Source organism: Mixophyes fleayi, chromosome 12 (assembly GCF_038048845.1).
Source record: "Mixophyes fleayi isolate aMixFle1 chromosome 12, aMixFle1.hap1, whole genome shotgun sequence".
NCBI classification, from domain to species: domain Eukaryota; kingdom Metazoa; phylum Chordata; class Amphibia; order Anura; family Limnodynastidae; genus Mixophyes; species Mixophyes fleayi.
In genome coordinates, this window is record NC_134413.1 from 73,392,980 (window position 1) to 73,403,778 (window position 10,799).

The 10,799-nt window shown below is 41.2% G+C and overlaps 1 protein-coding gene across 6 annotated transcripts in view; it reads left to right on the top strand.

Moving 5' to 3' along the window:
- The window catches only part of LOC142108855 (death-associated protein kinase 2-like), an 89,832-nt gene extending 79,640 nt beyond the window's left edge, over positions 1-10,192 (top strand). For 5 of the 6 annotated variants that reach the window (XM_075192785.1, XM_075192784.1, XM_075192783.1 and 2 more), the window contains 9 exons: positions 2,641-2,779; positions 4,033-4,162; positions 5,042-5,090; positions 5,597-5,623; positions 5,751-5,903; positions 7,323-7,368; positions 7,476-7,565; positions 9,171-9,287; positions 9,708-10,192. In XM_075192785.1, coding sequence (XP_075048886.1) covers positions 2,641-2,779; positions 4,033-4,162; positions 5,042-5,090; positions 5,597-5,623; positions 5,751-5,903; positions 7,323-7,368; positions 7,476-7,565; positions 9,171-9,287; positions 9,708-9,788 — 832 coding nt within the window. In that variant the 3' untranslated portion in view covers positions 9,789-10,192. The remainder of the gene's footprint in view (positions 1-2,640; positions 2,780-4,032; positions 4,163-5,041; positions 5,091-5,596; positions 5,624-5,750; positions 5,904-7,322; positions 7,369-7,475; positions 7,566-9,170; positions 9,288-9,707) is intronic. The other variant, XM_075192787.1, reaches the window with a different exon arrangement.
- Positions 10,193-10,799: the final 607 nt, after the last annotated feature.

Consider the following 10,799-nt stretch of genomic DNA (forward strand, 5'->3'; position numbering starts at 1 on the left):
TTACTCTCGTTCTCCAGAGTGTGTCTCTCTCCTCTCTCTCTCTCGTTGTTCTGAGTTTGGCTGTCTCTCTCTCTCTACCCTCTCTCTCTCGTTCTTCCGAGTTTGTGTCTCTCTCTCTCTCTCTCTCTCTCTCTCTCTCTCTCTCGTTCTTCTGAGTTTGTGTGTGTGTCTCTCTCTCTCTGTCTCGCTCGTTCTTCTGAGTTTGTGTGTGTGTCTCTCTCTCTCTCTGTCTCGCTCGTTCTTACGAGTTTTTCTCTCTCTAGGTCTCGCTCGTTCTTCCGAGTTTGTCTCTCGCTCGCTTTTGCTTTTTCCCGCTCTTGCTCGCTTTGGTTCTCCCGAATTTCTCTCTTTCTCGTTCTCATTCTCCAGAGTGTCTCTTACTCTCGTTCTCCAGAGTGTGTGTCTCTTCCTTTCCTCTATCATGTTGGATTCTCTCTCTGCCGTGTTTCAGCAAAGTTGAGTGTTTGATCTGGGCCTGTAACAGAAACTGCTTCTTTGGCTGTAATGTTCCCCGGCTGCTCTAAAACCCATTATAAATCTAGCTGTATTCATAAGCTGTATTTTATTGCTGTGCATAAAGAAAGCGTCCGTCCTATGTCAGTTCTGGGAACTGAAAACACAAAGGACCAGCGGTACTTGGAACAAGTTGGATTCATGTGGAGTTAATGTGCAGACCTGTGTTCTTACTCGAGAATTTATATTTGATCATTTCCTCAGCTGAGTCCTACGAGGATCCCCAGGTTATCAACCTAAAACGCGTCTTGTTAGAGGAACTTGCCCTGACCTCTATTATGTCACCTTCCTCTTTTTAACTCTTCCGTTGCTTCCATTCAGTCCATCATTTGGCTTTTACTTTCTATCCTACCAGTAACTCCATCTTTATGATTGCAGCTGTAGAACTAGGAGATTGGGACAGGGGTGGATGCAAACCTGCAGCATAAAATAACCTCTCAGTTTATTCCAAGGCAAAACTGCAATAATAACCTGGTTATTTTTGCTTATGGCTTAATGTGACTTATTTTTCATGTTAATAGTGATGGAATGTTTTAAAGTTTCGCTGACCTTATTTGGAACGGTTATTTAACTAAATATGTCCATGATCTATGCACAAAACTCCTGAGGCTCCATAGATATAAGAGGCTTGCAGTCTTCTAGGTAACAGAAATGTTTTTTACAGCATGCATAATGCAAAGTAAGGTCTTTCATCTAGCTCGGCAGCGTCAGCTGGAGTTGTCTATAGGGGAATTAGACCTTAGTATTTTTGGACCATTACGAATGTCCTACAGCTTAGTGTAAAAATAATGATCGCCCGCGTTATATAACAACTCTACATGGATAAAGTGGACGCTTGACGTGTTTACATATCTTCAGTCCTACATCCCAGCTGTGCGTTCCATGTTTTCAATTAAGTAATTATTATGCAGTGGATAAGTCTAAATCCACTCTCTGGGGTAAATACAGAGTGGGTTGGGCCCCTGTTTACACAGCTGCTTGTTGTTTGGGTGGCCCATTAATCAGTATTACTTGGAAGGAGAAAACGTTTTTTTGTTTTTCTTTTTGTAGCTGGAAATAATTTATTACAATTTGCTCTGTTTAATGTTACAAAATCCTGTACGATGTTTTGTTTACATCACTGTCGTTGTAAGAAAAGCCATTGTACATTAATTGAGGTTTATTGTTTTTTTTCAGATGGAGGGGTTCTATAAAAGCATAAAATCTAATGAGAACAGATTACACATGTTGTTGACCCATTTTACAATTATTATTTTTTTAATATTTAACCCTTCTGTTGCGTTTCATAATCTGAAATTGGGAATACACCTCTTTGTAATGTTACTGCGCAATATGACAACATTTCAAGGCTTAAACCAGGCCTAGACCACCTGCGCCTCTCCGGGTGCTGTGAAACTACAAGTCCCAGCATACACTGCCAGCTCTCTGCTGGCAAAGCATGCTGGGACTTGTAGTTTCACAACATCTGGAGAGCCACAGGTTGGCATAAACATTATTTTATTCTCTAACCCTAGTTTGCCTAATTGATTATTCTTCGCATATAGCTAGCTTCAGGCTGTTGGGTCGTTAATATTTATTCACCATTTGCATTTAATCAGAGTTGCAGGGGAAGTCAGGGTACGGTTGAAAGGTACATTTTCAAGTCACATATACAAATGACACATTTGGGATTAGCAGTCCTTTAAAATCCTTATCGGCTGATTTATCGGGGCGGCAGGGTGGCTCAGTGGTTAGCACTTCTGCCTCACAGCACTGGGGTCATGAGTTCAATTCCTGACCATGGCCTTATCTGTGTGGAGTTTGTATGTTTTCCCCGTGTTTGCGTGGGTTTCCTCCAGGTGCTCCGGTTTCCTCCCACAGTCCAAAAACATACTAGTAGGTTAATTGGCTGCTATCAAATTGACCTTAGTCTCTCCCTAGCCTGTATGTGTATATTAGGGAATTTAGATTGTAAGCTCCAATTGGACAGGGACTCATGTGAGTGAGTTCTCTGTACAGCGCTACGGAATCAGTGACACTATATAAATAAATGATGATGATTATTACCATTGGGTGTTGATGCATATTACCCGTCTGGTTAGGAGGAATACCCATGTCTGACCTTGCTGTTTTCTATTGCATATGCAGGATACGAGGTGGGGAACTGTTTGATTTTATAGCGGAGAAGGAAGCTCTGACAGAGGAGGAGGCCATAGAGTTCCTGGAGCAGATACTGAAAGGGGTGGCTTACATGCACACAAGGCATATTGCACACTTTGATCTCAAGGTAAGATTTTATGAGAGGTGCACTGCCCCTAACTGGGCATTTAAGGGAACTGCACAATCTAATGGATGGTTCAGAAACCTCTGAATGAATAATTAGAATAATTCAATCGCATAGTGACAAAAGCAGGTACAACCCTGAAATTGCTCCCTTGTACCTGCGACTGTCACCTCCTGCTCATCCTAATGTCTGTTAATGGAGAAGCAGCGGCAGAAGGGGGAAGAGGGAGGTGCTGGTCAGAACATGCTTTAATAATGTTAAAAATGTTGAGTCTATTAAAGGTAGACAGCTTATATGTGGGAGCAGCGCCACCTTGTGGTCATGAGAAGATACACACTCTGGTTCCACATTAGATAGTTGAATAAAATTGGTCATTTTGTTCTACTGATGTAAAATAATTGCATCCATCTTTAGTTCTGGATTATTTCAGCTAATGGCACGCAAGGCTACAAAGCAGCAGTGTGTTGTAGCTACAGGAATGTGGCATTTAACCTCTGCATGTTCCTCCTGTTATAATCTCTGTTGTCTGTGTTCCTCTCGCATGAACATAGACTACAATGGAGAGGAAAAGGCAGAATTCTGGCTGTGTTAGATAACGCTGACCTTAGATAGCAGAGTCAAGTTTCTATTAATGGTTGTTTTTAGTCCAATTAGGTCAGGCTGTGTGCCAAGAGTACCCCCTGCCTTCGCTCTTATTTTGATCTTTTTACCACATAAATAAATTGTGTGTCTTGGTGTATTATTTCCTATGCTGAGTGGTTGTTTTTCTATTTTAAAATGGAAAAAGTTTGAAGTTTCAATGCAATCTAGCTTATATCAATACGGATTCTCCAATACTTCCACCACTTCTGTGGTTGCTGAATACAAGGCTTGTAGAACTGTTAAGGAAGGGAAAACCTAACAGATTAATATACTTTATAGTTGTAACGGATTGCTTTAAAATAATTGAAAATGAAAGTTGCACTAAGGGCAGCACGATGGCTCAGTGGTTAGCACTTCTGCCTCACAGCACTGGGGTCATGAGTTCAATTCCCGACCATGGTCTTATCTGTGTGGAGTTTGTATGTTCTCCCTGTGTTTGCGTGGGTTTCCTCCGGGTGCTCCGGTTTCCTCCCACACTCCAAAAACATACTGGTAGGTTAATTGGCTGCTATCAAAAATTGACCCTAGTCAGGCAGATGGTTTCATGTGATTTAGATGCCAGTAGGTCAGATTTGCTATATCATTAATGTTGCATTCTGTCTCTTCCTCTAAAGCCTGAAAATATTATGCTGCTGGAGAAACATGTGCCACACCCCAAGATTAAGATTATTGACTTTGGTTTGGCCCAGAAAATAGAAGATGGGGCAGTATTCAAGAGCTTGTGTGGGACACCTCAGTACATCGGTAAGATAAAACCAACCATTATGACTTGTTAAAAGCTTATTCCACCCAAAACTAAAAAGCTAGTTTTAGGTGGAATTGGCCTAAAAATAGAATACAGTGTTCATATCAATGAGAAGTTGACCAGGAAGAGTCTTTTATTATTTTGACCCGAACAAGGTCCACCCAAGCAGGAATGAGGATCTTCTGCTTGGTCGCACCAGGGACCTGCCAAGTTGCCGGAATCCATAGACAGCCTCTTGGGTCAACTAATTGCACCTGAAACTACATTTTTAGCTTTGGCTGGACATGGCCTTTAATTAATTTTTACCCGTGTTAGAGAACTCGGTATGTTGGTCATTATAAGATGTGATCCACATGGCTGATTTTTTTATTGGTACATGATTTTATCTTGGAACACTATTACATGAAGTACATTTATTGATACATGATTACATTATGTATTGGTACACTATTACATTAAGTACATTTATTGATACATGATTACATTATGTATTGAACACTATTACATTAAGTACATTTATTAGTACATGATTACATTATGTATTGGTACACTATTACATTAAGTACATTTATTGATACATGATTACATTATGTATTGAACACTATTACATTAAGTACATTTATTAGTACATGATTACATTATGTATTGGTACACTATTACATTAAGTACATTTAATGATACATGATTACATTATGTATTGAACACTATTACATTAAGTACATTTATTGGTACATGATTTTATCTTGGAACACTATTACATCATGTGACACGGTTGGCAGAGCCTGTTTATTGAATACATATTTACTGACTGTGGAACCATTTAAAAATTAAACCAAATTAAAAGCTGCAGATTTAATTTGATATCTTTATTTTTGCAGCTCCTGAAGTTATAAACTATGAACAATTGGGACCACCGACTGACATGTGGTAAGTCTGCGTCGTCGGGTCCTGTCAATATAACACTCCTGTCCCATGCAGACACTAGAAGATATAGGTGTAACGTTCCCCTCCTCCAGAGCTGTTTCCAAGACGAAGGGGTGAATTTACTAAAGTTTCTAACAGGAAAAGTGGAGTTGTTGCCCATAGCAACCAATCAGGTTCTACCTGTCATTTGTCTCCTGCATTCTAGACAAATAGTAGCTGGAATCTGATCAAGAATGATATAATTAGATGGCTTTCACATCTCACTGGTTCCATCTTGTGGTGATAATGCATAGTACATACTGAGAGATTAATCTGATAGCAAAAACGTTTGCTTATAGATCATTTATTGTGGGGAGAAAATTTTACTACCCCCACAGTCAGTCACTGTTCCCTACATTAATGGTGGGGTTCTCTGCAGACGATGGGTTTAAAGTGGCCAAAAAACTTATGATGCAGAAATGTTTAAACATCTCTTGCTTTTAATTTTTCTTTCTTTTTCTCTTTTCTAGGAGTATTGGAGTGATTACCTACATTCTGTGAGTACATTCTATCCACGTCTCATGTGGCCATACTAACATACAGCCTGTAAAGTGCCATTAATGTTACGTGTCAGTGGATCCAGCGGAGGTGATCGGACCTGACTGTGTTCTGTGTTTCCCGCAGACTCAGCGGTTTGTCGCCGTTCCAAGGTGAAACTGACGCCGAAACGCTGACGAACGTGGTGTCTGGGAACTACGAGTTTGACGATCGTTACTTCAAGCAGACTAGTGACATGGCCAAAGACTTCATTAAGCAGCTGCTGCTTAAAGACCCTGGGTACGTAATTTCAGGTTTAACTATTGACCTCTAACCACAAAATCCTCTCCCACTCTACAGGGCCATGCGGTCTGCCATTCTTTTTTTTTATTTGTGTTTTGTTCTTTTTGTCTTTTTTTTAAATATTTTAACTTAACAGTTAAGTCCCATCATTCTTGGAATTCTTTTACGGCACAAGCCTCCAACACAACTGCTGAGAAACTGTTCCACGGATCTTACGAAAGATACGCTGCGCTAACTGGCTTACGACCCACTATCCATCAGCCCCAGCGTGTTCTTGTTTTACAAATCCTTTCTTTTAAAATTTCTGCCTACCTGCCTTCTAATAACACCTTTGATATATTTGAAGGTTTCTATCGTATCCTCTCTCTCCCGTCTCTGCTCTCGGCTGTATGTGGTCATCTCTAGTACTGTTTCCTGATAGGTTTCTATTTCATTAATGTTTTCCTTGGAGATAGGGCTCCCTGTACCGTACACGGTAGTCGAGGTGAAGTCTAACCAGTGACCTGTAATGTGCCAATCTAACCTCTGTCTTCCTGCTATTAAGACCTCTCCCTGTACATCCAAGTATTCTACTGGTCTCTCCCGCTATCTGAATACACTGCTTACTTATCTCTATACACTAAACCCTGAGCCACGGGCCTACTGCGGTGTTAGTAATATTTTCTCTGATATTACGAGCTGCAGATTTTCAACACAAATCCAAACCGTGCGCACAGTTTAAAATTCTGTCAAAATTAATACCAATTTTCCAAACATATCTGCGTAAAAACAGAAGAAAACCCGGAAGACCCAAACGTTGCTTCTAACAATAGAACGTAGTTTGTTAATGATTTATAATTATTATTACCATTTATTTATATAGCACCACTAATTCCACAGCGCTGTACAGAGAACTCACTCACATCAGACTAAATTCCCTAACATACACACAGACAGACACACAGACTAGGGTCAATTTGTTAATAGCCAATTAACCTACCAGTATGTTTTTGGAGTGTGGGAGGAAACCGGAGCACCCGGAGGAAACCCACGCAAACACGGGGAGAACATACAAACTCCACACAGATAAGGCCATGGTCGGGAATTGAACTCAAGACCCCAGTGCTGTAAGGCAGAAGTGCTAACCACTGAGCCACCGTGCTGTCCATTTAATGATAACATACAAGTTAAACTGAATTCAATACAGTTTTGTCCACAGCGGTTATTTCTCAACAGCCCATATTGCTTTAAAAATCACTTAATTACTATTTCATTAATGACGTTTAACATCACTTTTTAGAATAAGTTTAATTTTTGTAATCATTGCTACTAACAACACACAAGCTTACAAAATATAGTATAGACATAGTTTATTGTGTTATCTGGCAGCAATGGCATGTTATATAATGTTGTTCCTTTTTGTTTTGTTCTCTATAGTGACAGGTTGACGGCAGTGGAGTGTCTCATTCACCCATGGATTAAGGTTAGTGCAGGGTAGTGCAGTACCCTCTCGCAGCCAGCAGGTGCCGCCTCCGCTCAGTATGAAAGTCTCTATGTACACTAAATAGAATTCTCTGTCTCCATTGACAGCCGCTGAACAGGAAACAGGCCGTGAATAGGAGTCGGTCCTCTATCAATATGAAGAATTTCAAAAAGTTTAATGCGAGACGGAAGTGGAAGGTGAGGGATTTGGAAAAATCAAACGATTAAAATTGAAAGTATTTTTGTTTTTATAATGGCGCGTTAAATGGAATATGCGGTAATTGATTCCACCTTTGCATTTGGGTTGATCTATAGAACAGATGTAGCTCTGCATTCGTATGGGTTGCCTGCTGTAGAGACTGGTTAGGAAAATGGTATCCCACAAACGGTTTTAGGACATGCTATGACTTGTAGTTCTTCAGATAACTAAGCATAAAAGGCAGTTAAAAAATTGCACTAATAATTATTACAGAGGCATGTTGTCGCTTAAGGATAACTCCACCCAAAACTTAAACACTAGCTTATCCCAATGGCAAGGTTGTGGGGGGAGGGGCCTTGACAACTCTGCTAGGAATTTGAAAGATACTCCTCCTGAGCAGGAGAAAGGATCTTCTGCTCGGACTGTTACAGACAGTGAGGGTGGAGGTAAGTACATATTAGTTATTTTATTAATCTTGCCCAACTCCACCCAAAAAGTACATTTTGGGTGGAGTTGCCCTTTAAGTAGGAAAGTATTAGGGTGTCACAAGTCTACTTTTGCTGCACCTGTGAGAGTGCAATGTGTTCCTTATGCTCCCCGCACAAGGATTTGAATTTTTCACCATGTCTAAGGTGCCGGAGGTCGGGCCTTACTCTATACTTTAAATTTTCTCAGCAGAATGTAATAACATAACACAACTGACAGCTAATGACAGTCACGATGTCCCCTCAGTCTTGTGATCCTACTGTAGCGGGATCCTCCCCCTAAATAGAAGGTGCCACTTACCATACTAAGACCATACTTGCCAACTTTTCCTTGTTGGCTTCAGGGAGATCCCAGGGGAGGTGGGTGTTAGAGGGTGGGGCTTGATGAGATGACACAATATTTCCGTTAATAAGCCCCGCCCCCCACCACTTATCTATTGCGGGGGTGAGAAGCGGGAGGTTGCCCTGCTCTCCCGGGAGCCCGGGAGGTCTCCCAGAACTCCGGGAGTCTCCCGGACATTCCGGGAGAGTAGGCAACTATGCGTTAAAGAAAAGCAGCTAATGAATCTCTAGAGACTGAAGTGTCTTTTACATTTCTGTCTCCATTACTGAAGTCATGTTGTCTTACCTGTCAGTCTTTGATTAAATCTTGGTCTCCATGAAAATGGCCACCTCCATAGGCATCAATACATGGAGATAGGACACAATTTCTGAACTGTGTCATCATGCCACAGATGGCGAAGCCAACCACGTCTTGTACTGGCTCAGCATCAGGGAGAATGCCAGACTCTTCAGGGAGGGAGGGAGATCACCCCTATTTCAGGGAGTCTCCCTGACATTCAGGGAGAGTTGGCAGGTATGAGTAACAGAACATAGATCAATGCTGTTGTCTGGGCTCCATTTCGGACTAGCTTGGGGGTATTATGTGACGAATCTTTGCTTAATTTGAAGCTTCTCTATGGGATAATCATAGACGTTATACAATGACGCTGCCATGGGTTTTCAGGGTTCTAATTTAGAACACTGCGATAGAAGAGGGTCACTGGTGGTGTTAGTATGCGGTAAGAGGCCCGGGGCATGTGTGTGCCATCACTAAATCTTATCACTTCTCTTTTCAAGCTGTCGTACAACATGGTGTCAGCCTGCAATAGACTCTGCCGGATGAAGCTGCTGTGTAAACCTGTCAAAGATGACGAGGAGCTGGTAAGGAACGAGGTCCCAGATCCTACATACACGGTAAAACCTGCTATGCCCTCACTGATCATTCCCTATTAATAACTGTAAACTGTCTAGTACATGCAATTAATAGGGATCCCGTAGTATATGGGGGGAGGTGACGAAAATAATCATTAGGTAGAACAGTGATTTCTAAGGCTTCAGATCTTTGTAAATAAAAGTAGTCTATATTTGTTCATCTTAACACCAGGTAAATGTATCAAGCTGCAAGTATCCGGCGGGTTTGAAAAGTGGAGATGTTGCCTATAGCAACCAATCAGATTCTAGCTGTCAGTTATTTAGTACATTCTACAAAATGACAGCTAGAATCTGATTGGTTGCTATAGGCAACATCCCCACTTTTCAAACCCGCCGGATACTCACAGCTTGATACATTTACACCTAAATCTCACCGACTGCTCACGTGTCGCCTTTTTTCAGAGGCAGTGTGAAAGTGACCAGGAGGACGAGAAGACCAAGCCCGTCACTCTCCTACGCAGGCGGTTAAGCAGCTGCTCCTGAGCCGATAAGGACACCCCTCCGTTCTCGAGAATGTGCAGCCCCCTCCCTCTCCTTCCTGCAGTACTGAAGACAACAGGGCTCGGCGTACACACCAGGACCCAGGAGAGACAAGCCTGCAAGAGGAGGCATGGGTGGGCTTCCTATCATCTCGGCATAGCCCACCCACCAGCACCAAACGGATCTGCTTGCATGTGACTGCTAACCGGCAGTATTAATTGAAAAACCAAACCAGCATGTCGCATGCATTAACCCTTCGCTGTCAGAGGGACTTCTTAAACATCATCTTCCACCCACGGCAGCCTGCCAATCTTGCCTTGGACATGTTACATTGAGTGCTTCTTACTTTACCACTATCTATATTACTATCATGTGAAAACTGCATGGTAACTTTTATTTGGTTTTTTTTTTTTAAAAAAAATGGAAAAGAAAAGAACTTGAAAGGGGTGGGTGAGAGTCGTACATCACCCTCTTCAGTAATTTAATCGTAAGAACTGCCAAGAAGATAGGACGTTGCCAAAGTTTGTGGCATCTCCTTTGGTTTGAGTTTGTTTTAAAGAATCTTTTTGAAGAGTTGGGTTACAAACATATTTTTTATGTTCTAAAGGTGCATTTTCTTTTAATCATAGTAAAAAAAAAATTACTTTTTTTTCCGAAATAAATATCTTTTTTTGAGTATGTCTCCTTACTGCGTTTTTGAATATTTTGTTTTCATTTTTAGGACATTTCTGGGGCCCGTAGCAAAAGTTTGTAAGGGGCCGGAGTGCACCCTACTGATCTGTCCGTGGCCTTTGTTCTATTAACCAATAGGAATCATCCCTACATGTTAAACAGCGCCACCCAGTGGCCAGTCATGGTGGGGTAAAAAGCTATTTTGAAATCACTGAATTTATTAATGAGAATTTACAGTACAAAATATATATATATATATATATATATATATATATATATATCAAAATTTCTGAAGATTGCTGCAGTGTTAAGTATAGAATAGGGGGTAATCTTTGAAAGATG